Genomic DNA, 27,438 nt, shown 5'->3' on the forward strand with positions numbered 1-27,438 from the left:
GGTGCTGGATCAGGGGATCGTAAGGTGGACAGACTCTGCCAGCTGATACTTACAGAGGCCTTGGGGGCTGCCTTTACCCACCTGGCTCTGAGAAAGAGACATAGCCAGACCAGGACAAGGTCAGTATGAGGGGACAGGGGCATCTTGGCCTCCCGTTCTAGAAGTGGTCGTCAGTTTGCTCATGTGCTATGTTGTGTTATAGGAGAGGTAGGAGTTGGGACTGTGGCCAGTGACTGGCTGACCCTGGGTCTCTCCAGCCTTGACTCTGAGGGTTTAGTGGATGGGAATATTTGAATATAAAGAGTGAGCGACAGCAGGGCATGGTGGCACACACCTTTAATCCCAGTAGTCGGGAAGCAGATGCAGGCGGATCTCTGTGAGTTTGAGGCCACCCTAGTCTACAAAAACAAAGTTAGTGGCATGGAGCTTACCTGGTTGCGGGCAGAGCACTGGAGAAGTAACAACAGCAGGCTGGGTACAGCCTGCTGTTAGCAGATGGAGTGACCAAGGTGGTATAGGGACAAGGAAGTAGAGGTCAGAGTGCCACAGGCAAGGGTCCTGGTTGGAATGGGGTGACGATATCAAATGACGGGGAGTAGATGGGAACTTAGGTGAGTTCTCTAGGGCCACAGAAAAGCGGGCAGCTCAGTTCACTTCTCGGTTTCTTTTTCCTCATTAGTGCTGGAGATTGACCCCAGAGCCATTCAGGGGCAACTCCACTAAGCAGTAAACTTCAGGTTCTGGGTTTGGGTCAGCAAAGTTGGGGTGTACAGAGGTGCTGTTCAAGAACTGACCGACTGGTGGATAGAAATTCAGTAAGAGTAAAGCACTGTAGGCTTTTAGTGGCTATGGTGGTCTGGTAACCATGGGCTCTCTCTGAGAGCTGCTCAGCTTGGGGATGGGAAGGCATCCTGGGACCTGAGGAAAGCTCAAGAGGGCTAAGGCTTTGAGCAGAGTCAGCACACCATGTATTCTGAATGCAGCTTCCTCTGTTTAGCAACCTATAAGTAAAAGGGCCTTTTGCTAATTTAGCAGCTTGTCTGGAGCAGCTGACTCCATAGTAATTCTGAGATTCTTTAGGTCCTATGGCTTCTACTAGAGAGAGGACAGTGGGAAGCAAGGATTCAGCCCAGTGCATGTCACTCTCAGGTGTGGGAGTCACAAGGATGACCCCTAATGAGAACTGTGTCGCAGAGTAGGCCTCTCGGATAGCAGGATATAGGGACTGGGAGTCAGGTGCCTACCAGCTCCTGAGGGGCCTAGGAGGAGGCCACCTAAACACCCAGGGTACTAGCCCTACAGCCAGAGGCCCTCACCTAGGGTTCTTCTTTACCCCCTGGTTAAGAAGACACAACTTTGATGCTTTAACTCTGGCCAGTAGCAAGGGCTCGTGTCGCCTAGAGGTGCTGTTTGCAGTCTATCTGCACAATCTAAGGGCAGAGTTCCTAGGACAGAGATACAAGAGTGTCTGTGACATCCCAGGAGAGACAGGAATGGACAGAGGCCATCTCTTCCCCCAACCCGCAATGGGTCAGCAATGCTCCCAACTCTGCTGACCCTCGGCTAATGAAAGAACTTCCTCAGTTGGAGGCTGTGGCTGTACAATTTTTGTGTGTCCAACTAGACACAGGGGCTGCTCATACTTTATTAAGATGCACCTGGTCCCGCGCCACCATCATGGAATGTGAATCAATGGAACCTGGCCCTGCCTGAAGCACCAGGACCATTGTGGGCCTTGATCAGACTGGGCCTGCCCCCAACCTGGCATCCATGCAAGGCTGGGGACCCTATCCTGTGCGAATACTGGAAGATATATGGATATAAAAAGTGTCAAAGTTCCCTGGGCTTTTAGCCCTGGGTGCCATGTTTGGCCCCAACCCTATAATCTGGTGACTGCAGCCACCCAAGCAGAGGCCCCCTTGGGTGCAGGGGTAGATCCTGGGTGCTTTGGCCTCAAGCTCTTCCCCCTGCGTTCAGCAGAGCACCGAGTCCTGCATGGGAAGTTTGGACATCTCCCCATGGGTGGGGTCCTTTGGCAGAGAAGCAGAGGTGTGAGACCTATGCGCAGTAGGTGTCCGCCTTTACCACCTGGCAGTACATGGTCATGGCAAAGGTGAGGCCCAGGATCTGTGGAGACAAGAGGTCACAGGCCTTTGCCCATAAGCAGAAGGGCTTGGGTTTCCTGGGGTAGCCTGGTATTACCCCACTCCTGCAACTCATCCCCAGGGTAAGTTGTGTTTTGCACTTTAGGTCATACTCCTCTCCTGAGCCAGGCCATCTCCCTTACTGTACCACTTGTTCTAGCTGGAGCCAACTGGTATCCGTTTGCCAGATGAATTATGGCTGCCCTGTAAGTCTGTCCCACTTAGCCTGGAGCATCACACTGCCAACTCTCAGCACTTCTATGGATGGCTGTGAACCCAGGAGGAGAGCAGGGCCTGGAAGCAGTAGGATCTCAAGTGCCACCCTCATTCTGCATTGGGAAGTCCTGTCACTCCCAGCCAGTATGGCTGCCTGGCTGTGTTGACCCACTAGATGACAGCAGACTCTGCATAGGCAGGGAGCACCGGGCAGCACTTATTCCTTGAGAAACTAAAGGTCAGCTCCCCTAGTGAACTTCCTCTGAGGCACCGGCTTCTTACAGTCTGCACTGTTACCTCCCTGCCCAGGTCACAGGCTCCTGAGGGTAAATCCTCTGCCATTGTGCTCCCTGGTCAAGATTCCCAGGCCCTGCCCTTCCCTGCTCACCTGTACCAGCGCCGTGCACAGTCCAAAGATGCCCACAGCTAGCAGGTTCTCCTGGAGCCAGGCCTTCACTGTCTCATAACAGGGCTGCAGGAGAGCCAAGATCAGCTGGGGAAACCCCACCTCTGCAGTCACCCAAAAGAGGAGGGAAAAGCCCTTACCGATTTCCACCAGGTACCAGGTGCGTGTAACCCACAGCTGTCACTGAACTCCAGACAGCAGGAGTCAGGCACACGAGTGGCGTTGTATACCTCAAACCAATCAGTGTAATTGGAAACTCCACAGCAACGGAACTAGGAACAGGAGGCAAGCAAAGGGCTGGTGGGGAGGCAGCCACAACACCCACCCCCGCTAGCCTGTCCCACCATACCAAGAAGGCTGCCCAAGCCTCACATCAGTCTGGATGATGCTCCAGGCGTTGGTGAGGCCCACGTTGCCCTGTGTGCCATACAGATGCAGGCCCTTCTTCAGGTCTTGCTGGGCATAATTGTCGATCTGTTAACAGGCCACCAGTGAATACCCTCCATGACAGACACCATCCCTCAGCAATTCCACATGCCCCTCCCTTGCCTGTTTCCTGGGACTACCCACTACCCTACCACCTGATCACACCCAGGTTCTTGTCCTCCCAGAACGTCAAGAACCCTGGTGTAGGTCTTTGTCCTCTCATCTGTAGGTTTCCTCTTGTTGGCTAAGGGAGGACTACAGTCTACTTGCTAGTACAAGCAGGCATGTCTGCCCTACCGCTGAGGGGATGGGCATCATTCCTAGGTCTCCAGTAAAGGAGCTAGGACACTGAAGAAGGCAACTCCCAGCCTGTACATGGAGCTTCCTGCAGTCCTTTACAGAAAGTCAGGGACACAGGAGCTTGGAACATAGTGCTAGCTATAACTCAAGATCCCAGATTTTCAGTAAACCCATCCAGCTGTGTGACCAGACAGATAGGTAAGGGAAACAACACATGGCACACTTAGCAGCCTGCACTCACAAGAGGAATTAAGAGTGCCGTTGTGCCACCCATACAACCAGAGCCACAGACAGATCCCTGGGTACTGTGTCTGACTCTCCCAGCACCCCGTGTGCTATCTATTCGCAGCAACATACCTTGTCACTGTAGGCAAAGAAGAGCACAGCAATGGTGGCTTCCAGCAGGAACACCAGCAGCAGCAGCACAAAGAACTGTAGAGAGGATGTCCTTAGTCACATCCTGCTCCTGGAGATCCCCATGCATGATCTAAACATCCCCATGTGGGTATATGTCCCTGTTTCCCGGGCTCCTGGCCTGACACCTCTGTTTGGGTCTCCCTCTACACACTCCCCTTCCCAGGATATGTTAGGCAAGCACTCCACTGCTGGGCTCTAGTTCCAGTGGTGGTGCACGCCTTTAATCCCAGCACTCGGGAGGCAGAAGCAGATGGATCTCTGTGAGTTCGAGCCCAGCCTGGTCTACAGGAACTAGTTTCAGGACAGCTAGGGCTGTAACAGAGAGAAACCCTGTCTCAAAAAAACAAAAAATAAAAATAAAAGAGATCCCAAGCATCACCTATTAGCAGCCTGTAAACATTCTGCAGTACCCCCTTTAGGGGTGGGAGAGGGAATAGATTGTCTCTACAAGAGACTGAGGCCCTGAGCAAAACCTTCCCCAGGTAGAGGAAAGGAACCATTCAAAGCCTCTTGACATGGAGCTTCAGTCCACTGCCCTGCCACTCAAGGCCCGTCAGGAACATTAATTGTAAGAGCCTCTAGGAGCCCTTTCCTAATTACCTGTGATTAACTTTATAAACTGTGGAGGAGGAAATAGCTTCCTTGCCATAAATATATTGCCAAAACCAAATGGTGCTGTGAGATTTCCACAGAGGGTAGGGCCAGGGGCAAGTTGGGGTCACCACAAGGATGAGTCTCAGAACAGTCTGGTAAAGGCCACATGTGGGCACGCCTAAGTTCTTGGGTCTATGCCTTGTCCCTCCAAGCTGTGGTATGCTTTTTTCTATATGTGGTGCTGGGACTCAAACCTAGAACCTCATGCATATCATGCAAGCATTCTTCTAGACTAGTGCCCTCCCCCTTTAAACTTTATTTAAGACAGGGTCTTGCTCTGGAACCCAGACTAGCCTGGACCTCATGATTGTCCAACCTCAGCTCCCGACCCCAGCTATAATGTATTCTCTTGAGCGACCCCTCTGGTGCTGGACAGGCCCCTGAAGTGAAGCTGATGGCACCGAGAGCCACAAAGGGGCCCAACACACTCACAGTGAGCAGTAGGCACTTGTTCTCCTTGAGGGCCCCAATGCAGCCCACGAAGCCGATGGCCATGACGAAGGTACCAGTGACGATGAGTAGATTGGCAGCCGACAAGGATGGGAATGAGGATGATAGAGTGGCAAAGTTTCCCTGTGTGGCAGCCAACCAGATGCCAACGCCCAGGACACCACAGCCACCCAGCTAGGACCGCGGCAAACAGAAAGAGAGAGAGAGAAAGGGTGAGGTGACTGGCAGGGCTCCTGACCCCAGGGCAGGGCTCCACCCACAAGCTCAGGCCAACATTGCCAGCCTGGGAACCACTGGAAACATCTTAATTCCTGTGGCAGGGCACCACGCCTCAAGTCCCGTCCCTTCCCTTTCCTGCAATGACAGTGGCCTGTGACAGAGTATACCTCCTCATACAGCCCCAGTGAGACTGTGCCTTCAGATTCCCTGCACGATGCATCCACCAGAAGGGACTGAATCTCCTTGGGCCCTCTGGTCCTGCAACCTTCCTTCCCTACACCCTATAGAGGCCATGGCAGTTGAGCGGCCCACCCAACCATGTGGCCTCCTTGCTCTGGGCTACTCATAACCCTGAGCAGGGAAAGCCCTGGCTCGGCATAATCAAGCTGCAGTAGCTCTCTGTACCAACCAGAGTGCCTCACCAGAGCACCTGCTGCTGCCCAGTCATCCACCCCTCTCCGAGCTTCCCGGAGCTTCATCGCTTTTTTCATTTTTATTTTGACACAGGATTTCTCTGTGCAATCCTAGCTGTCCTGGAACTCAGAGATCCACTTGCTTCTGCCTCCCAAGTGCTGGGATTAAAGGTGCATTCCACCCACCAGACTCTTATCATTCATTTTTATAAATGAGAAAGCAGGGAAGAAAGGCATATGGCGGCTGACTCTACAGAGGGCTCATCATGGCATGGTGACAGGGACATCTAGTCTGACTCGGTATGGGGCTGCCTTGGTGGTAGGGGAGCTACAGCTCCACCTCACCTGAGGCCTTGGACTCTGTCATTTGGAGAGGAGAGAAGATGTATTCCTGGAGGCTAGGGATGGACCCCCAGCTGATGGGCTCTGGGAAAAGGCCTCGCAGCCCAACAAAGAACTGGACAGGGCATGGCACAGGAGCCCATGATGTGGGCGCTGACCCAAGGTTCTCAGTTCCAGGTAGCTCCTGGAGACACTACTATGGAGTCAGCAGGAAGCAAAGGGACCTGGGAAAGCTGGCCATATGGGAAGCTCTACACCCAGGAGAAGGATCAGGAAACCTGCTGGGGGAGGTGGGGTACATATGCCTTGGGTGACATCTCCTTAGAGATACATGCTCTCAGCCACAAGGGAGCACTGGCAAGCCAGTCTACCGAGATGCCTCCTTTATGGTTGGGACCTCTGCAGGACTGCCAGTGGTTGAGAGGTGGTGTTGTCTACGGTGTTGATCAAGCAAAGCAGCTGAATGGGCCAGGCATCCCCATTCAACATGTGAGAAGTGTCCCTAATGGAGATCTTGCCATGTGATGGTCACTGAATCAATCACCCAACCACAGGGCACAATATCATTCCACAAACACACAAAGCTGAGAGATCTGGAAGGCTTCTCCAGGGCCATAGCAAACAAGGTCTCTCCTGTCTCCATGGGTTTGTCCCATGACCTTCATAAGGTCCCAAGCGTCACAAGGTCTTCCAGGACCCAGTAGTGTGTCTCACAGGTTATGGAAGGACCTCCAGGGCCCCACACTGCTAAGCAGAAGTTAATACCCTACCTGCTGCCTTGGACCAGGTCAGAATTACCAAGGCTATGAAGCTGTAAGAGCAGGGCACGCTCACTCTACATTGTACCGGCTCTAGAAGAGCTGCAAGTCAAAAGTAGCAAGAGGCCTCAAGAGACACCAACCCATAGGGCTGACCTCAAGCATAACACTGCCCCAGAGGAGCCATGACCCTTCATGAGGCTGAGCACTCATGACAGCAGGTCCTTGAGCAGGGGGGAGGGGAGATGCTGGTAAAACACAAGTGTCATTAAGACCCAAGCTGTCTGCACCATCCGCCTCTGCCTTCCAAAGACAGCAGACGGCTCGTGTCAGCAGGAAAGTGAGCTGTTGAAGTGCCCCTGCCCCACTGGACCGAGAAGGGCATAGGAAGGACACCGCTGTGCAAAGCAGCTGGCATCACTGGGGGTGGGGGAGAGGCCCCATTCCAGGAGGCCAGGAGGGGGCAATCTCCAAGAGTGGAATGGGAAGAACCCTGAACCCCACACCCAGAAGAGAACCATTCTCCTTCACTGACACGGTGAGACATGCTCCCCTCCACCCAGAGACAGCAGGAAAAATATCCATTAACTACTACATAGCCTGTCACCCTCGCTGAGAAAAAGACAAACAGCAGCCCAGATGCCCCTCACTGCCACCCAGAGGTGTCACATGCATTGTCACACATGAGCAGTACACGCAGAGCCACCCCTTTCACAGCCCGAGCCAATGCCACATGCATGGGTGCACTAATGAAAACGTGCGTGTGCTAAGAGTGCTGTACCTGTAATTTAAAAATGTTTTAGTGCACACAGATTTTAAAACATTTTGGCAGGAAAATTACAGCTTCAAAGATCAAAAGAAAAAGGGCCTGTGAGACTCTCAGAAGATGAGAAAAGCAGGACTTAGGGCTGAGCCCTGGGGGCCTGGAGCAAGGTCTCTCCTGAATCAAAACTGGGGATGGAGCTAAAACCCCTACCCTGAATCTGCAATGTTCCCCAGTTTCCTGAGCCCCACTTCTAAGGCAGACCACCTCCTATTGCTGGCTCACTCCTCTGCAGCTGTACCTCCAGACTATAGAGGAGCCCTGGTGGGAGGCAAAGCCCACTCCCCACAGCAATCTAGAGAAGCTAGGGTCCTGAAGGGATAGTAGCTGGGAACATCACCCAGGGGCAGGACCTCCTGCCACCATGGTCCTGCATCCCAAGCACAGCATATCTCGGCCACCTGCTAGGCACTCTATGATGCCTGTGGCAGTCCGAGAGGTGTAATGAGCTGTTACCCAGGTACCACCCAAACCTGTTCACAGCAGTTACCTTAGCCTCCAGCCCCTCGGATCAGCTTCAGGCTGAGTGCCACATGGCACTGGGTGCCCACCAAATGTGCCTGTCCAGATCCACAGAGGTGAGTGCTAACAAGTCTCTGCCCACCACCCCTCCAGCCATACAACTCAATGTGGCAGATGGCCGGGCAGCTAGCCATATCTTTGGTGGAGGTGGAAGGGCTGGGCCCCCTGTATAAACCAAGGCTATGTCCAAAAGCCCCTCTCCTGCAGGCTGGCAGGAACCTTCCCCATCTTGGCTAGGACATTGGTTATCCCAGTGGGGTGAGTTTGTGCACTTAAAATTGAATGTACGCCTGGGGATGTACCTGAGTTAGTAGAGTGTTTGCCAACTGTGTGCTGGGTGAGACACCCAGCACCACATAAACCATGTGTAGTAGCGCACGCCAGTATTCCTGGCACTTTAAAGGTAGAAGCAGCAAGGTCAGGAGTTCAGTGTCATCATAAGTAAGGAAAGATTGGGCTAAGTGAAACTGTGTCAAAATACTTTAAAAACAAATTTGTTTCTTCCAACTCAGGACATTGCTGGAGCCACCAACATCCCAAAGCACAGACTAGTCTGTGACTTTCCCTGCCACCCCCATCACAAATATAGGCTGTTACAGGAAGCAGAGAGGTCCCCCAGTCCTGGTCCCCTCACCCGCCAGACTAAAAGTGCCAGCGGCCAAGACCAGGACCACTGTTCATCAGATACCACCTCAGCTCATCATGGCAATAGACGACCAAGGGCCTAGCAAGGCATTGCCCTGCAACTTGCTGCCAATGTGGGGGCAGATCCCTGTGCCTGGCAGGACCTTCCTTGGGGACTGCATAAGGCAGGTACTGAGGCTGTAATGGTGACAGCCCAGGCAGAGCAGGGCCAGGGTGGGGCTCCAGGACCCTCCCTTAAGGAACGTGGAGCTTGACTCCTATACCTCCTCCAGCTCAGGTCATTACAGGCCACCTGGGTGGGAGCTGAGGGACCCTGATCCACACACTTTTGGGTCACTTTTCATGATCCAGTGTGGTCAAGATGGAGAATCTGAAATGCCAAGAATACAGGATTTTCGCCAGGTGGTGGTGGCGCATGCCTTTAATCCCAACACTCGGGAGGCAGAGGCAGGTGGATCTCTGTGAATTTGAGGTCAGCCTGGTCTACAGAACAAGTTCCAGGACAGCTAGGGCTGTTACACAGAGAAACCCCGTCTCAAAAAAGCAAACAAACAAATACAGGGTTTTCTCGGGTCACAGAGTGTCTGGGTAGCAGGCATGACTCTAACCTCCACCTTGTCTGCCCAAACAGATACTGACCATACCATGCAGGGGACAGCTAGACTAAGGACTGGGGAGGGTCACCTGCCTGGAAGCAGTACAGGAAGGGTCTCCGACTGGTCAGTGCATGTATGGGAGGAGCCAACCACACGGCCAAGGCCTGACCAGCAGCGTCTCTACCACCTGGATACAAAAGAGCCATGGAAACGCCCTGGCCTTGCTGAGGAGCTCAGCCCCATTCAGACTAGCCCTTACACCACAGTAGCTGCCCAGGAAGGTGGAGGGGTCCCTGAGCCCAGGGCAGGGGAGGGGAGGGCAAAGGAGAAAGGAGACAGGAAGAACCAGGCTTCACTGACTCCCTTTGATCCCAGGGGACCTCAACTTCCATTACAGGAAGAGCTTTGCTGGCAGAGGCCCAGCTGACAGTGCAGCCTCAGAGGCTTGAGACGGGGGTCCCAGGGGCTGCTCAGCCCCCACTCCCTTACTGCCAGTGGCCAGCACCCAACACCACCTACCCACTCAAATGTGTTCAAGGGCCGTGTACTCAGCCTACTTCCCCGAGGCACCCCCAACCCCAACCAGCTAGTCCTTGCCCTGTGTGCACCTCAAAAATAGGTTAGCCAAGTGCTCAGTGGAGTTGAGCATCACTGCCCAGCGAGAGCCTATCTGCTGAAGGAGGGAATGGGCATCTCAGGTCTAGGGGTCAGTGCAGCTCTGACCCTAGTTGCCTGGTTAACTCTGTTGGAGAAACTGAGGCAGGACACATAGCAGCGGCTGGGTTCCTGTCTGCTGGTCATACATTTTAGGTGGCAAGTGGGAGTCAAAGCCTCTCTTGCAAGAGTCATCAGGGGCTCAGGTAGGGGGTGCCCTGGCCCTCCCACCCACAGCCTGTCACCAGCAGGAGAGGGATTGAGTTCACAGATACCAGGGACAATGTGGACTGACATCATACTGACCAGGCCAGATGGACGGACTCTCACACTTGCTAGCCCAGATGGACTCTGCCAAGCCCAGCACAGGTACATCTAGGCAAAGCCATGCTGTTCACAGCACCTTTGCGTGGTTGTCTCTAACCCCTCACTGGGAAGCAAGCTGGAGGGAAAAGTCATGATGGTGCCGAAGCACGCACGCCTGTCTGCAAGGCTGAAGGTACATGTGGGTAAGAAGAGGGAACTGGGTTTCTCAGCACAGGAATTGTGCCGGGAAGGGTTCTGATCGTTTCTTTCGCTGGTAGAGGATGTTATCCCCTGGTCAGTGGAATGTGCCTGCTCAGTAGCAGCCTCAGCCTCCCCAAATCAACACTACCCCACTGTTACCCAGCCCCACATTCTTGCTTCCTAACCCTCCTTCTGCACCTCCACTGCCTACTACCATCATAGTGACCTACAGCTGTCAGGTCTGGTCACAGTGCTACGCCCATCCACTTGTCACTCTGTCATCTGCAGTTCTTGAGCCTTGTCCACCTGTCATACTGTTGCCTACAGTCACCCCCTCCCCATTGTCACAGTGTCAGAGATACCCTGGTGCCCACTGAAGTCCCTCAAACAGAAGCACTGCCCTTACACAGGCTGCTTACAGCTTCAGCCCACACCTACTGCTCATACCCACCTGCTACATGAGTATGCCCAGACCTGGCCCATCCCTTAGGAGCCTCTGGCAGAGACCTCTTGATGGGGCTGGGGGAAGATGGGATAGGTGGGGCAGCAACCTCCCTGGACTATTGCCCAGAGTCCCAGCAAATCCCAGCTCCATAAGAAAAAGGTCAGGAAGGTGGACCTAGGTTTCTGCACATTTGACTTGAACTGGACTGCATGCAAATGAGCAGCAAGTGGAGATCCCAGTGATGCCCCTTATCCTCCCACTGCCACACTCCCTTGCTCCCAACCACACCCCTCAATCTCAGTCACACCCACTCTCAGAAAGTTGGCTCAGGAACCAAGGTAGGGTATGGAATGACCTTGGGTACCATTCTCCAAGCTTCCTAGCTAGTAAGTGAAGCGCCAGGCTATGCCCAGGTAATAAAGGGTCACCTCTAATCAAATCCAGCATCCTCCGCTCAGGCTCCAGGCTCAGCCAAGCCCCAATACCAGGTGGTAATCAGATGTGACACTTACTGTGGAGTGGGGGGTAAGGGTGTGCAAACTGTCCTTTATCCAGACTGGAGGGGGCCATCTCCTGCTCTACCATAATGCAAGCCCCAACTGAACGTTACCCAGTGTCTGAGCAACCTCAGCATACCCCAGCAAAAGTTGGAGTCTCTGCTGAGGTGGCAGGAAGCCAGATGTCACCCATGTCCGTGAAGAATCCGTGGCCAGTGTCTGTGATACGTTCCTAGACCCTAATCGGTCGGGCAGTACACATACCCTTGATCTTCTGGATCCAGGGGGACCAGGACCTGGTGGGTCAATCTCCCAGAGGGGCAGTGTGTGAAAGGGGCGAGGGAAGGACGTAGGCTAAAGAGGAAAGACCGGGAGGAGGCTGAGGAAGGTACCCATGGCTCAGTGGCACAGAAGCGGTGATCAGTTCTACGCCTGGAGTCCAGGAGAGGCAAGGCTGGGTACCAACCGGTCCTGTGAGCACGTGCGCACACACCCTGTCTCCACAGCAGAGGAGAAGAGAGGAGAGGGCTTCTGGCAGCCACTGGTAAAGCAGCGAACCCCGGTCCTTCAGACCCCCGCACTCACCCAGAAGAGTAGGTTGAAGGCGAACATGAGGTACTTGACGCCCTGGAGGCAGCCGCGCGCCATGCTGCAGCGCTTCAGCTCTAGAAGGAAGATGAAGGAGAGGTCTAGGTAAAAGACCACATACTTGTTGCCCTTGGGAGTCGTATAGCGCGCCTGGGCCGCCTTGGGGCCGGGGTTCGTGTGCAGGCCGAAGAAGCCGCCGCCCGCATCCCCGGCGTCCCCGGCGCCCGCGCGCCCGTACAAGCTGCTGCAGCGCCTAAAGGGGCCGCCGCGCGCGAAGCCCGGCTCCTTGCTCTCCGGAGAAGGGCTGCGCCGGTATGTGGACTCATCAGTGCTGGAACGGCGCATCGCGCTGGGAAGCCTGGGCCCCCGCCGCCAGGCTCACTGGCTGCGGCCGTTGTCAGCGATCCGCGCCCGCTGCCCCCGGACACCCCATCCGCACCACACCAGCGGGCTCCCACCCCTCCCGGGTCCGCGGTAGCGGTAACAGCGGGCGCACAGCTTGGCTCCCACCCCTCGGCCAGACACCTGCGGGCCGGCCCGCTGCGCCCCGAGCGCGCCCGGCCAATCCAGCGCGGCCCCGCCCCTCAAGGACCCCGCCCCACCGGCCAATCGCAACGACCCCGAGCTCCCGCCTCCTTGTCACCCTCCCGGGGTCTCCGAGGAAGATGCAGCTGAAGGACAGGGGGAGCGTTTGAGGAAGCTGGGCCGGGAATGAGATCGCAGCAGTTCTCGGCCCCGAACCTACACCCCAGACCACCCCCAATAGGCCCGCCGCCCATTCTGCAGCAGTTCTCCAACCATAAGAAGGATTTGCAAAGCCCCGAGCAAATCAAGAGGTGACCCATTTGCTGTTGGTGGCAATTGGGCGGTTCTAGCTTTCAAGCGCCTTAGGGAGCCCGTGGTGCCTGGGAGGGTGCGGTGGCCATGAGAGTTCCTAACTTAAAAAGAGAATTCAAGAACCAAAGTAGCAGAGGAGAGACGCCAAAGAACCCCAGACGGCCCCCTGCTGGCCCAAAGTGCTCACTGAATCAGCCCATTCTCCTAGGGGTAGTGGGAGCAAAGCCAGATTCCATCGGAACCATGTGCCATTCTGAGAGTCCCACTGGTGCCGTTCTGTAACTGCATAACCAGGGACCTGGCGTCTCACTCTGACCAGCTCAGGGAGAATCAGCCCATGACGAATTAACACCATCCCAGGCAGACAAGCACATGGTAACTGGCACCAATGCCCCTTGCAGGTGTGCCCAGATACACACTAGCCCATCAAAGACCTTGCTGGGTCCCATCCTCTAATCTCTGAGCTCCAACCCTACCAAAGGATGCAGATCATAAGAGCCCCAAAGTGTGGGCCAGGTATAAACATGGGGCCAAGGTTCCCCATCTCATCTGCAGCCCAGAGGACAGGAGGGAAAGCAGAACACGGAAACCTTTTTGCTGAAGGTCTCTGAGTGAGGAAACAGAAGAGGGAACGGGAAGAATGAGGAAAAGAGAAAAACAAAGGATGTCCATGGGCAGCTCTCTTAAGGGGCTGCCTCTTAGTGGAAACCCCAGGTGCCTAAGTGAGGTCTGCAGCTCCCAGCCCAGCACTTAGGCTCACTGCACCAGCCTACTGCTGCCCCCGAGAGGTCACAATGGGGAACTGCGACCCCGGCCCTCAAGGCTGCATGCTCAGGGTCTCAGTTTTTGGTACGTGAGTCCACGGGAGCCCCCAGAATGCCGGAAGCGTGCCTGGAAGTGCCTGCTCAACCTGGGGTTAACCTCAGCCCACTACCTTTCAATTCCTCTTAAGTTTTCTTTGATGTCTGAACCCCAGGAAAGGGACAGAACTGGGTGGGAGCACACCCACTGACCACCAGAGACCACACACAGCCTGCAGGCTCTGCCTAGAGAGCAGGAGGCAGCTGGTGACTCCTAAAAACCCTTGTGCCCCGTGGCCCCTGGCCGTCTTCCCTTGGCTTCTTGATTCAGTCAGATATACACCAGTCGGGGCTGGGGGGGGTGCCTACATAATGGTATATTATACATGCAGGAGGCCATGCACACACACACAAGTATCTAGACACCAGTGGAGAGTGGTGGAGCCACAGGGGCCAGGAAAGATCCAAAACTAACCAGAAAAAGTTATACCCCCACCTCTGACCAAACCATCACCCATCCTGACATCACCCAAATGGGACTAGCGACCAGACCACTCCTCTGGAGGAGAGCCTGAAGCCCTGGGTCAGAAACACAGCTGAGCTCCAGCAGTCTATAAATAAGCTGACTGTCTACTTGGTCATCTTTATCCCTGGATCTGGGGCTGGCGTTGCAATTCCCCATGGTACACCATGGGAGCATCAGCTAGGGCCGTGAGGAGAGCAGGGGGCAGAATTGCAGCCTGAGGGATATATGCAAGAGAATCCAGGTGCAGCCATCCTGGACCCCAATTCTCTTCCCCCAGGGGTAGCTGTGCTGATTAGTTTTTTGTCAACTTGACACAGGCTAAAGTTACCTGAGAAGAGGGAACCTCCACGGAGAAAATGCCTCCATCAGATTGGCCTTTAAACTGGGTATGGTGGCTCATGCCTTTAATCCCAACACTCAGAAAGCAGGGGCAGGGGGATCTTGGTAAATTCAAGGCCAATCTGGTCTACACAGCAAGTTCCAGGACAGCTAGGGATACATAAAGAGACCTTACTTGTTTGAAAACTAAAAAAGCTGGGCGGTGGTGGCACGCGCCTTTAATCCCAACACTTGGGAGGCAGAGGCTGGCGAATTTCTGTGAGTTTGAGGCCAGCCTGGTCTACAAGAGCTAGTTCCAGACAGATTCAACGCAATGCCCGTCAAAATCCCAGCAAAATTCCTCAAAGACCTCTAAAGAACGGTACTCAACTTCATATGGAAAAGCAAAAAAAAAAAAAAAAAAAAAACAGGATAGCCAAAACTATCCTGTACAATAAAAGAACTTCTGGAGGCATCACAATCCCTGACTTCAAACTCTACTACAGAGCTACAGTACTGAAAACAGCCTGGTATTGGCGTAAGAACAGACAGCAGGACCAATGGAACTGAATAGAACACCCGGATATCAATCCACACATCTTCGAACACCTGATCTTTGATAAAGAAGCAAAAAAATATCAAATGGAAAAAAGAAAGCATATTTAACAAGTGGTACTGGCATAACTGGATATCAACATGTAGAAGAATGAAAATAGACCCATATCTATCACCATGCACAAAACTCAAATCCAAATGGATCAAAGACCTCAACATAAAGCCAGCCACACTGAATCTTATAGAAGAGAAAGTGGGGAGTACACTTGAATGTATTGGCACAGGGAACCACTTCCTAAATATAACCCCAGCAGCACAGACACTGAGAAAAACAATTAATAAATGGGACCTCCTGAAACTGAAAAGCTTCTATAAAGCAAAGGACACGGTCAACAAGACAAAATGACAGCCTACAGAATGGGAAAAGATCTTCACTAACCCCACATCAGACAGAAGTCTGATCTCCAAAATATACAAAGAACTCAAGAAATTGGACACCAAAAGATCACATACTCCAATTAAAAAAAAAAAATGGAGCACAGACCTAAACAGAGAACTCTCAACAGAGGAATCTAAAATGGCTGAAAGACAGTTAAAAATGTTCAACATCCTTAGTCATCAGAGAAATGCAAATCAAAACAACTCTGAGATTTCATCTTACACCTGAAAGAATGGCCAAGATTAAAAACACTAATGACAACCTATGCTGGAGAGGTTGTGGGGTAAAGGGAACACTTCTGCATTGCCGGTGGGAATGCAAGCTGGTACAGCCCCTTTGGATGCCAGTGTGGCGATTTCTCAGAAAATTGGAAAACAACCTTCCTCAAGACCCAGCAATACCACTTTTGGGTATATATCCAAAGGATGCTCAATCGTGCCTCAAGGACATGTGCTCAACTATGTTCATAACAGCTTTGTTTGTCATAGCCAGAACCTGGAAACAACCTAAATGCCCCTCGACCAAAGAATGGATAAGGAAAATACGGCACGGCTGGGCAGTGGTGGCGCACGCCTTTAATCCCAGCACTCGGGAGGCAGAGGCAGGCGGATCTCTGTGAGTTCGAGGCCAGTCTGGTCTACAAGAGCTAGATCCAGGACAGGCTCCTAAGCTACAGAGAAACCCTGTCTCAAAAAAAAAAAGGAGGTACATTTATACAATTGAGTACTACACAGCAGAAAAATAACGAAATCTTGAATTTTGCAGGAAAATGGATGGAGCTAGAAAACATTATTTTGAGTGAGGTAACCCAGACACAGAAAGACAATTTATCACATGTACTCACTCATAGGTGATTTTTAAACATAAAGCAAAGAAAGCCAGCCTACAAACCACAATCCCAGAGAACTTAGACAACAATGAGGACACTAAGAGAGACATACATGGATCTAATCTACATAGGAAGTAGAAAGTAGAAAAAGACAAGATCTCCTGAGTAAATTGGGAGCCTTGGGGGAGAATTGAAGGGGGGAGGGGAGAGGTAGGGAGGGGAGCAGAGAAAAATGTAGAGCTCAATAAATATCAATAAAAAAAAAAAAGAGCTACTTCCAGGACAGCCAGTGCTGTTAGTTACACAGAGAAACCCTGTCTCAAACAAAACAAAACAAAACACTAGCTCTTAATTGAGAACCTAGGTTCGATTCCGAACACCCTCATAGCAGCTTACAATCCTCTATAACTCCAATTCCAGGGGATCTGATGCCCTCTTCTGGCCCCTGTGGGCACCAGGCACTCACGTGGTATACAGGTATACATGCAGACACACGTATATACATAAAATCTTCTGTGGGGCATTGTCTTGATTAATAACGAATGTGAAAGGACCCAGTTCCCTTGTGGGTGGTATTACCCTAAGCAGATGGTTCTGGGGTGTATAAGAAAGCAAACTGTGAGTTTGAGGCCAGCCTGGTCTACAGAGCAAGTTCTGAGGCTGTTACACAGAGAAACTGTCTCGAAAAACAAAACAACAAAAACAAAAACAACAAAGAAAACAGCAAGCTAAGTGAGCCATGAAGAGCAAGTCAATAAGCGTCATTCCTCCTTGGTCTCTCTCTCCCAGCACTCGGGAGGCAGAGGCAGGTGGACCTCTGTGAGTTTGAGGCCAGCCTGGTCTACAGAATGAGTTCCAGGACAACCAGGGCTACATAGAGAAACGCTGTCTCGAGAAATCAAAAAAGAAGAAAGAGGAAGAGAGAAGAAAGTAACTAACACAGCCAAACTGGAAGGGGATAAGAAGGGCTCCCCAAGAGATGCCAAAAGTTCTTGGGACAAAGGAGAGCCATTTTGGTTTCTGCACTGAGCCCAGCATTTGCACACTGTCCTCTGAACCATGTGCCACTCTCCTGTTTAGAAGGCCCTGTCTATAAAACCCACATGAGCAGGGTTCATGAAGTCTAGCAGACTTCAGGACAGTCACATGAGGTCCATTTCTGCTGCCAAGTACAAAATTCCCAGGGCGTGGTGTGCAGGCTGATCAATAACAGCAGAAGGGCCAAAGCAAGGCCACCCCATCTGAACCAGGAGGGGGTGCCTTCCTCAACACCCTGGCCCAATGCCCAACCACAGTGATCTGGACATAGGGGCCACCTGCCAGCAAAACTCCCAGCTAAGGTCATTTTCAGTCATGAGTGGGTGCAGATGGGAAGCCTGGGGGATAGGCCAAGGAAACCACGGACACCCACATAACCAGACCAGGTTCCCACTCAGAAAGAGACCTGCCCAAATTCTGGACAAAGTTTGACCATGGCTGCCTGGGGCCAGTAGTTGCCAGCAAGCAAAGCAAACCACCTTTGACCTCTCAGGAGGGTAGAGGCAGAAAGTGGCTCAGCAGCTTGTTTGGGCCCCCCCAAGTAACCAACCCCTCCAAGCCCAGCTAGCTAAGAGGGAGAGCAGAGCGGTGCACCCACCCTCCCACCCCCACCCCTTCCCTGCCCTAGGCTGAGAGGCTCTACAGCTTCTTTGAGGAGGCAGGGAGAGTTGTGCCAATCCAAACAGGCTGTGGTGTCTGCCTTCCTGCTGTGGCTTCAGCCCCTGCAGGGCCTCCGTGCCTGCCCTAGACCCCCACCCTGGGCAGGAGCACCAGGAATTCCTGGTCCAGTAGGCTGACAACTCCCACCAAGAAGCAAGGACTGAGGGCCACACACAGCCTAACAAGAGCTCCTGGACACCTCGAGCCTCCACCTCTTCAGGGGCAGAGCCAGGGCTGGGGGCACGTGTCTCTCTGGTGCAGCCAGCAAAAGGGTCCAGTCTTGCTCCCTGGGCTCTCTGGCCACCACAAACAGCACCGTTCCTGAACTTTCTGTCCTACCCCCTCAGGCGTTTCTCTGTTAGAGCTCCTGTGGTAGTGGAAATAGAAGAGACCTAATTGAGACCCAGAGGATGCTTATGATGCGACAAAGCATACCTGCCCCCAAATGCTAGGGACCACCAAGCATTGAGACAGCTCAGGTGTGGGTCCCAAGTACCCCAGCCTCGACAGCCCAAAAGAATCTTAGGTTGGTCACTTCAGTTTCAAGCCACAGGCTCCGAGAGCTATTTAGACAGCAAGTAGGGACACATTTAGTGTGTGCGCCGCAGCTATGGCCTGGGAGTGAGGTATAAGAGGGTGACGGACAAGAGCAAGCCAGAGGACACTAGTTCCTGGGGAGAAGTCCCTTCTGCCCACTTCCCCCAGCTCATGGTCAGCCTTAAGTGGAGGAACTGAGACCCTCCCCGTGCGTGCTTCTGGTCCCACCAGAACTTCACAAATGGGGAAGCTGAGGCTGTGATCTTGGTCCAGGCAGTAAAGGCAGCTGGAAGCCAGCCCCGTGCTTCAGACCATGCAGTAGAGCACCCTCTTTTGGCTGAGCACCCTCTTTTGGCTGGCCGTTTGCAGGGCAACACCCAGGGTGGGAGGGGCTGGGCAGCCAAAACTTCAATCATGGGTTTCCTCCTTGTCCCCTGCCCTGAAGTGACCCCTCCTCTGGCAGGAACTGTGGCAGATGGGTTAGAAACTGCGTGCTAGCGAGCACATCTCGCTCAATGTGCCCTCTCCCGCTACAGAAGCAGGCACCCATTCTCACGCAGCTACTGCCAGTCCAAAGACCAGTCAGTCGGTTTGTATTGGTGAACGCTAGCCCAGCTGGCAGGTACAAGTGACCCCCATCTGTCTCCCAGCACAGTATCAGATGGGAACTCCACAACGCTCAGGAAAAGGTAGCGGTAGAAGCTGAGCCTGGGATCCTGGCCAGGGCTCTGGAGAGACGCGACCCACAGCACCCCCACTCCTTACTGTCCCCCACCCCCACCCCTCAGGGGTAATAAGCAAAAGGCTGGACAGATAAAGCAACAGCCTCTGGAGTTCTCTAGCCTGGGTCATTTCTTAGAATCCAGGGAGCTGGAGCGGGAACTAGGGAAGGAGAGGATGCCACCACCCACAACAGGCACTGGAAGCTAGTGGGCTTCACTCACACACACACACACACACACACACACACACACACACACACACGAGGAATTCTAGGAATGTCAGCTTGGCACAGGCTTCCCTCTCCAACTCTCCCTAAGTAAACAAGTCTTCCAGGGGCAGGACCGAACTGGGCCCCTCCTTCTAGAAGTCTTTGGCCTCCACCCCATCCTTAGGGCCCACCCTACAGACCATCTCCTAACCCACTCCCCTGCCACCCTCACCTCTGGCCGCGGGCAGTCTTCAATTCTGATCCTGAGCCTGATCCCCGTGACTCACAGGCCCCCACTGCCCCTCTGGCCAGGGCAGGATGTTGGGGGAGGGGACTGGACCGGACCGGGAAGTCGCCTAGCTCGTGGCTCCGCACGTGGCTTCATGGGGGATGTCAAACGTTGCTAGAGGGACTGTCCAGGGTGACAGTGGAGGCACAGCCACCAAGTTGGGCAGTGGCTCTAACCAGCCACACTCAAGACCCAGGAGACCCTTCTTGACCTCCCCTGCAATGAAGGAGAGTACAGCTTTTGTTCCCTCAGGGGAACTAGAGGTGTCACTCTAACGAGAACCCAAACTTCCCAAGCTCCACGGACCTTTCCAGCTTCTCACTGCGTGCTGCCTCGTCCTCCCAAGGGCAGCCCCAGGCACAACAAGAAGGCGCTGAGGTCAGGGTGATACAGTCCCCAAGACACCAGCACTCGTCCATTCCCTTAAGTCCTTACTTAGGTCAACTCCAGGTGAGGCAGACCTGTGGCCCCTAGCGGTCCCCCGGGCAACCTCCACGTCCGAGCCAAGTTTCCCGGGAGAAAGAAGTTAGAAAGCCTGCTCATAGGGTGCCTCCTACACGACGCCTTCCCGGACCACCACCCTGATCCTCTCCGCGGGAAAAAGCCTTTTCTATTCCCTTCTCAGGGAAGAAGTGGACTGCTGAGAGCGGGAGGACACCGTCGGGACCCGGGGCACCGTACGGCTGACGGTTCTGCAGCGGCGGAAGGGAGGGGACGGCCCACGCTCCACGGCTCGGACTCTGGCAGGGCACCTCGGGTAAGGGCTCCAGACCGAGACCCCTCGGAGTCCGGGCCAGGAGGCGGGAAGACCGCCTTGGCCGTGCACTCTCGGTAGTCCGCGTCCTAGCCGCGCCACCACCACTTGTTGCCATTTCTTAGCTCGAGTCTGGATGCGATCAGGCCGACGGGACCCCAGCCCGCCGACCCGCCGTACCTGCGCTCGCCGCCGCTCCGCGAAGCAGCTGTCAGTCAAGCAGACACGAGAAACGCGAACCGCCGGGGCCGCGGACCTTTCGGCCTCGCTCGGACACCGTAGCGCCGGGATGTACCACCACGGCGGGAGGGGGCTCCCGAGATGCTGCCACGGGCACGCAGGCTCTAGGAGCCCCGGGTGGGCGCGAGCAGAGAACGCTGCGGCGGCAGGGTGATCGCGGGGGCGGGGGCGGGGCCGCGGCAAGGTTCGGGGAGATGCGGGGCGGGGCTCAGGATCGCGCGGGGCGGTGCTCGGGCGCAATGGGCCCCGCGCTGTGGACGCGCCTGGGCGGGCCTTGAAATACCGCTGCCGGCAGCCTGCGGGCCAGACGCCGCCATGATCATCCCGGTGCGCTGCTTCACCTGCGGGAAGATCGTCGGCAACAAATGGGAAGCCTATCTGGGTCTGCTGCAGGCCGAGTACACCGAGGGGTGAGGCTGTGGGCCTGCGGGGGAGGTCGGGGTGAGAGTTCTGCGGCGGACCCGGAGATAAGACTAAGATACCCTGGGCCGGGGATAGATGAAACTTTGGGGTAGAGAATTGACTGGAATCCAGTCTGCAGAAGAAGCCAGGGATTGAGGGGTCGGGTGAGGAGGAGGGTCTGCGGCAGCGAGGGTAGGGAACTATGCGTTGGGAATTTCAAACCCTGGTTATCCTCCAGCCCAGTCCTGTGATGTATTCCCGGAAGAATGAGTCTCCCTTTAGTTTGTTTTCGAGGCAGGGTCTCACTGTGTAGCCCTGGCTGGCCTGGAACACTGTATGTAAATCAGGCTGGTCTTGAACTCCCAGAGATCCTCCTGTCTCCTGGGATTAAAGGCGTGCGCTACCACGCCCAGCCTCTCTGAAGTTGGGAAGGTGGATTCAAACTGCTGCCCTGGCGGATCTCGTGTGAGTTCGAGACCAGCCTGGTCTACAAGAGCTAGTTCCAGGACAGGCTCCAAAACCACAGAGAAACCATGTCTCGGAAAAAAAAAAAAAAAAAAAAACTGCTGCCCTGGAAACTTCTGAGCATCCTTCCCATGGGTGACAGGCACCTCTTTATCCACAACAGAGCACTCAGGCCTCTTCCCTGTCCACCTACTCCCTGACCTGTGTCAGCTTTCAGGCCTCAACCCTGTGAACCCTTTAAAATGCAGGACAAAGCCAGGCGGTGGTGGCGCAAGCCTTTAATCCCAGCACCCAGGAGGCAGAGGCAGGCAGATCTCTGAGTTCGAGGTCAGCCTGGTCTACAGAGTGAATTCTGGGACAGCCAGGGCTGTTAACACAGAGAAACCTTGTCTTGAAAAACCAAAATAATAATAATAATATAATTTTTTAAAATGCAAGACAAACTTTGGTATTCCAGCCTTGTGGGCATCTGCTCATGCTGTCCCTTCCCCTTGCAGTCACTACCATGACTGTTCCCCGTAGTAGTCAGACCTCTGGCCACCACGGCAACACCAAGGGGTTCCCTCTCACAAGCCATAAGTCAGTGGGGCTGAATGGGCAGCTACAATGAGCAGTGTGGGTGAGTAGCTGAGACCCTCTTTACCTGGGCAGGAACTTCTCAAACTGACTGGGTGCCAGAGACATTGAACCTAGCTGGTTTGTGAACTCTCCTGGATGTGGGGTACAGGCCAAGGAGGGAGACAACAGCCAGTCACATTGTTCGCTCAGCGTCCACCCGTGGGGCCTGGAATTCAGCTCCATGACAAGGGGGTATTAGCCTCCTAAGATTCCCCCAAATAATTTTAGAAGCCCATAAAGCTACCCCAGCCCTGGATAAAAGAGCCAGAAGAAGAAGTAGGGGGCTAGAGAGATGGCTCCGCTGTTAAGAGCACTAGCTGTTCTTGAGGGCCCAAATTCAGTTATTCAATTCCTAGAATCCTCGTGGTGGCTCACAAATGTCTATAACTCCCTTGGGCTTTGGCAGGCACCAGGCATACATGGCAAAACACCCATGACACATAAAATGAAACTTAAGAAGCAAGTATGGGCAGAAGGCCTGTGGGCATATACATGGGATAGGTGTAACCTGGGGAATCAAGTGTACTTTTAGGTGAGCAAAGGGACTCTCCAGCCTCCCCTAAGCATCCGGGTGCTTATTTCCGAAATGCCTATGCCCTCTCCCTATGGTCTGCTGTCAGGGTTCGGTCCCCATTTATGTAGATGTGTCTGGTAACCCCTGTCCACAGTCGTGCACAGAGGCAAGTTGGAGGTGGCCGCAGACCTATGTGGGCTATAGGGACCGCATCCAGCCTCACTCCTCTCTCCTTACAGGGATGCCCTAGACGCTCTGGGCCTGAAACGCTACTGTTGCCGCCGCATGCTACTAGCACACGTGGACCTGATTGAAAAACTGCTAAACTACGCTCCGCTAGAGAAGTGACTGCCGGAGCTCACCCTCCTCCTCTCCTGGCGTGGGCAGTCTGTGATGCTGAATTCAAACTGAGGTGCCTGGCCGTGGCCCTGTGGCTAGGTCCCCTCACCCTCGAAGGAAGGGGTCAATAAAGATCTTTGCAGACCCACTAGCAGGTCTGTCTAACTTGTAAGACTGTCAACATCATGTCTGTGCTGTCTTTGAGGTTACCTGGCCTGGCTCCAGTCTTTCCCCCGGGACTGGTCTCCTTCCCCTCTCCTGACTTGGGAGTCCAGTCTTGTGGGGAATCCCTTGCTTGTTTCTCTGGTCCCAGACCCCTACCAGGATGTCAAAACAAAGACTAGGCCTTGACCTTTTGATCCTCTAGGTAGCCTCTAGGGCCTCTCCTTTTCCTTCCAGTGTTCAGGGTGGGCAGGGAGATATGGCCACACCATCCACAAGGCAGGGCCCATGCCTGGGATGATGAGTGCTTAGAGGCCTGCCTATATGTTCTACCACCGTGCTATGGGGATTCTTTTTATTTGGTGTTTTGTCTGTTTGTCTTTGTACCACTTGTGTACCCACAGAGGCCTAAAGTTAGAGACGTATGAGCTGCTCTGTATTCTTTTTTGTTTTTGGTATTTGAGACAATGTTTCTGTGTGTAGCCCTGACTGTCCTGGAACTCAGTATGTAGACCAGGCTGCCTCTGCCTCCTCAGTGTTGGGATTAAAGGCATGTGCCACTAATCGCAATATCAAACCTGGATATTCTATTTTTTTTTTTTTAAATATATATTTATTTATTTATTTATTATGTATACAATATTCTGTCTGTGTGTATGACTGAAGGCCAGAAGACCCCATTACAGATGGTTGTGAGCCACCATGTGGTTGCTGGGAATTGAACTCAAGACCTCTGGAAGAGCAGGCAATGCTCTTAACCTCTGAGCCATCTCTCCAGCCCCCCCAAACCTGGATATTCTAGAAGAGTAGCCAGTACTGTTAATCTGAGCCATTTCCAACTTCTAAGTACTCCCAAGGCCACAGACTTATGTCCTGTCTTCTAGAATCCAAAGTTTCCTGGATCTAAAAGAACATTAGCTGTGAGCCCATCTGCTACTCATGTCTGAGGATCTTGTTCCCAAAATCTTCCCAGACCCAGCAGCTAGGCGTGTCTTGCCCTTTAACCCAATCCCCACAGGAGTGGAAAAGTACCCAGCCCTAAGAAACCTCCCAAAGGCTGACCAAGGCTCTGGCGCGTAGGTAGTTGCATTAAATGTCTCAGGGTTCTTTTTAGCACATTGATCCCTGTTGTTTTGGGTTTTGTTTGAAGTAGGGTCTCACTATGTAGCCTTGGCTAGTCTGAAACTCACAGCAGCTCTCTTGAGCGCTGGGATTAGGTGGGTGGGGCATACACACGCATACACACTAATTTTTTGGTTTTTCGAGACAGGGTTTCTCTGTGGTTTTGGAGCCTGTCCTGGAACTAGCTCTTGTAGACCAGGCTGGTCTCGAACTCACAGAGATCCGCCTGCCTCTGCCTCCCAAGTGCTGGGATTAAAGGCGTGCGCCACCACCGCCCGGCAACACACTAATTTTTAAAGAGGAGAAAAGTTTTGCCTTGGGCTGGACTCCAGAGGTCTGCTAGAACCCTGCTTCTCTGGCTGGCACAGAAGAGCACAGGAATCGGCTCTTACAGTACATTCCCATGCTGTTATGTATGGGCAGTCCTTTACCTGGCTCAATCCAGGCCACAGTGAGCTGGCGTCTCCAGCTAGCAGAGGTCAGCCTAACCGCCCCTGCCACTGGGCTTCCCCAACCTTGTCTCGTCCTGTCAGCAAGCTGACTCGACTGTTATACATTTTATTGAGCACCTGTTACATAGCAGGAGCATGTGTGGGCATGTGGGATACAGCAGTGGATGAAAAACAGCCATGCCCCGTGCAAAGATGTTCCAAAAGGAGACAGTGTACAGGAACATGGGGCATTTGCATGATCTCAGAAGTGGGGAAAAGCCAGGGCCAAGCTGTCAGGAGCAAGAAAGGCCTGGGTGGAGAGGTCAGGGCATATACAGTGGGGTTGGATGGAGTTCCCTTCAGCTTGCCCCATTGGTTTGGGGTAAGCAGATCTGAGGGTTCCCAGCGGCAGACATGAAAGGTACCTAGCTCACCCAGAAAGGCCCCTTCCCATCCACTTCTACCCACCATGCAGGTGGTATACACAAGTTCTCCCCAAACTTACTGTAAATCACAGCTACCTGCAGGAAAGTAGCCTGTGGGCAAGAGGCACTTTTATCAAATAATCTAAAACCTATTCTACCAGCGAGGCCTAGCCCAACACTGGCATACCTGCCCCTCTTACACTGGGGCAAGTACAGGGCCTCAAGCCTTGGGACTTTGGTATACAGTGAAAGGCACTTGAAGCCACCCCTTAGGTGGGGTCACCAGGGGCCACAGTGATGGCATGAGGACAGCTACCTCTCTGGCGGTCAGCGGTCTAACTCAGTAGTACTTCGTAGTGGGGTAGGACATAGTGCGAGGCTGGCAGCCTGCCTGGCACCGTGGTCAGTAGTGCTCCAGCTTGAGGCTTCTGTACAAGCAGCAGGTGAAGAGCATGCCGAAGACCTGCAGAGAGCCAGGCTGGTGTGAACAGGGCTGCGGACCACCAGCCACCCCAGCGTTCCCACCTCTTCACCCCTGTGTTTCCTCACCTGCACACAGGCAATGCCGATGCCCACAGCCCCGATGACGCGCAGGTGCTCCTGGATAAAGGTCTCCAGCTTACTGATACAGCCACCCTAGCGGGGGAGAGAGTGGTAGTGGACCTTGCTGGCTCCCACATACAGCCCTTTTTTGGGCCAGGCTATCCTAAGATGTAGCCAGACCAGTCACCCACGTCAGTCTAGCCCCTTGCTGAGCGCCCACCTACCTCTACTTTATAGATGTTGGAGGCGTGGTCCCGCCTACCACATTTGGGTACCACAGTCTTACAGCAGCTATCAGGAACTGCACGGCCGTCCGCCTTCCCAGAGTGGCTCCACTCACTGTTTTGCCAGTCTTGAGAATTGTTGCTGCCACAACAGTGGAACTGCAAGGGACATGTGGCTGAGCCCTGCGTCCTGCAGCTCATGGCACCGTGCTGGGAAACTAGAGAGTTATAGGGGAGACCCACCTCCTGCTGCAGCTTGTCTACAGCATTGGTCACACCCTCGTGGCCTGGCTGTTGGTATTTCTTGATCATGGTGTCCTTCAGATTCTCCTTGAGCTCTGTGTTCAGCTGTGGGTAGGATCAAAGCTGAAGTCAGGACACCCCTCCCCCCCAGCGGGAGTGACAGAACTAGAGGAGTCACCAGGTGGGCAAGCGCAAGGCCAGCCTGGAATGAGTGACCCTCTACACCCTATGCATACCTGCCTCCCCATAAGTGCTAAGTCAGCCCTGGGACCCGCCTGCCCATGTGCACACCTGTTTTGGATATACCCTATGGCCAGTGCAGGCCCTTACCTGCTGGTAATAGACATAGGCCAGGATGCCAGCAATGATCTCCAGCAGGAAGATGATGAGGAGCAGGATGAAGTACTAGGAAGCAGGGACCCAGTAAATTGGGGTTCCATAGTGCCAGAGCACCACAAAGCAAGTCCCAACCCAAGAGACCAAGCACGAGGAATGCAATTAGCTACAGGCCGGGGCCACCTGGATTCTGATACTTCTCTGGACCTGGTGTATGCCCTCAGCTGGTCCAGCTAGGGGATGCCCCAGTGAGTTCAACAGGGACAGCCTGTAGTAACATACTTAACCAGAATCAAGTCCTAGAACCAGTACCATGGGGCCCCTGCGAAACCCATGCCAGACATCCCCAGTCCCACCATGTGCCACCAGGCCCTGCTGACCAAGCGTAACAGGTTCCGTCGCTCCTTGAAAGTGGCACAGCAGCCCAGGACTCCAGTCACCATGACAACAACACCGGCCACCACTAAGATGTAGGCTGTGGCTAGGTAGGTGTTTGAAGCCAGCAGACTAATGTAGTCGCTCTTGAGGGCCAGTGTCCAAATGCCCACTGCCATGACAGCCAGGCCGGCCAGCTGTAGGAATTGTGTACGGGTCACCACATTTGGCCTGGGTCTGGCAGCTGGGACCAAGCCCCTAAGCCAGGACTCCAGGAGGAGGAAGAACAGGGATGCAGGGAGAATACAGTGCATCTCACCCAGAAGCAGCAGTTGTAGGTGAACAGCAGATACTTGAGGCAGACGGTGCCGCATGTCTCCTTCTTCTCGTTGAATTCACCCATGCTGGGCCTGCAGAAATGTGGAGGTCAGACGGCCGGAAGCACCAGGCCTCCAATTAGGAAG

At 53.8% G+C, this 27,438-nt stretch overlaps 3 protein-coding genes across 5 annotated transcripts; 1 reads left to right on the forward strand and 2 right to left on the reverse strand.

Annotated features, from left to right (window-relative positions):
- Positions 1–317: 317 nt before the first annotated feature.
- Tspan4 (tetraspanin 4) lies at positions 318–20,950 on the reverse strand. 3 transcript variants are annotated; one of them, XM_057777067.1, is made up of 8 exons: positions 20,716–20,950; positions 12,020–12,099; positions 4,996–5,187; positions 3,850–3,924; positions 3,139–3,240; positions 2,907–3,038; positions 2,749–2,832; positions 320–2,127 (listed from the first exon to the last, which is right to left on the reverse strand). In XM_057777067.1, the coding sequence occupies exons 2-8, from the start codon at positions 12,080–12,082 to the stop codon at positions 2,059–2,061; spliced, it is 717 nt and encodes a 238-aa protein (XP_057633050.1). In that variant the 5' UTR covers positions 12,083–12,099; positions 20,716–20,950; the 3' UTR covers positions 320–2,058. The 3 variants fall into 3 exon arrangements, with proteins under 3 accessions (XP_057633048.1, XP_057633050.1, XP_057633049.1); XM_057777066.1 differs by lacking the exon at positions 20,716–20,950 and adding an exon at positions 19,725–19,811; XM_057777065.1 differs by lacking the exon at positions 20,716–20,950 and having other exon boundaries at positions 318–2,127; positions 12,020–12,481.
- A 42-nt stretch (positions 20,951–20,992) lies between these two features.
- Polr2l (RNA polymerase II, I and III subunit L) lies at positions 20,993–23,722 on the forward strand. The gene is made up of 2 exons (XM_057777068.1): positions 20,993–21,185; positions 23,014–23,722. Exons 1-2 carry the CDS (start codon positions 21,091–21,093, stop codon positions 23,120–23,122), a joined length of 204 nt encoding a protein of 67 aa, XP_057633051.1. The 5' UTR covers positions 20,993–21,090; the 3' UTR covers positions 23,123–23,722.
- A 1,219-nt stretch (positions 23,723–24,941) lies between these two features.
- Cd151 (CD151 molecule (Raph blood group)) lies at positions 24,942–27,377 on the reverse strand. Its single transcript, XM_057778378.1, has 7 exons — positions 27,294–27,377; positions 26,980–27,171; positions 26,594–26,668; positions 26,264–26,368; positions 26,021–26,179; positions 25,803–25,889; positions 24,942–25,716 (listed from the first exon to the last, which is right to left on the reverse strand). Exons 1-7 carry the CDS (start codon positions 27,375–27,377, stop codon positions 25,657–25,659), a joined length of 762 nt encoding a protein of 253 aa, XP_057634361.1. The 3' UTR covers positions 24,942–25,656.
- Positions 27,378–27,438: the final 61 nt, after the last annotated feature.

The sequence above is a fragment of the Chionomys nivalis genome, chromosome 8 (assembly GCF_950005125.1).
Source record: "Chionomys nivalis chromosome 8, mChiNiv1.1, whole genome shotgun sequence".
In the NCBI taxonomy this organism is placed as follows: Eukaryota; Metazoa; Chordata; class Mammalia; order Rodentia; family Cricetidae; genus Chionomys; species Chionomys nivalis.

Bases quoted from the DNA above. Each gene is read 5' to 3' on its own strand.
- Tspan4 (XM_057777065.1), bottom strand. From the start codon at position 12,367: ATGCGCCGTTCCAGCACTGATGAGTCCACATACCGGCGCAGCCCTTCT. The intron at 3,925-4,995 runs GTGAGTGTGTTG...TCCTCTCTACAG, and splicing joins ACAAGTGCCTACTGCTCACT to TTCTTTGTGCTGCTGCTGCT. The intron at 2,128-2,748 runs GTGAGCAGGGAA...TTGTCTCCACAG, and splicing joins TGTGCACGGCGCTGGTACAG to ATCCTGGGCCTCACCTTTGC.
- Polr2l (XM_057777068.1), top strand. From the start codon at position 21,091: ATGATCATCCCGGTGCGCTGCTTCACCTGCGGGAAGATCGTCGGCAAC. The intron at 21,186-23,013 runs GTGAGGCTGTGG...CTCTCCTTACAG, and splicing joins CAGGCCGAGTACACCGAGGG to GGATGCCCTAGACGCTCTGG.
- Cd151 (XM_057778378.1), bottom strand. From the start codon at position 27,377: ATGGGTGAATTCAACGAGAAGAAGGAGACATGCGGCACCGTCTGCCTC. The intron at 25,890-26,020 runs GTAGGTGGGCGC...CTCCCCCGCTAG, and splicing joins CCAACATCTATAAAGTAGAG to GGTGGCTGTATCAGTAAGCT. The intron at 25,717-25,802 runs GTGAGGAAACAC...GGCTCTCTGCAG, and splicing joins TCGGCATTGCCTGTGTGCAG to GTCTTCGGCATGCTCTTCAC.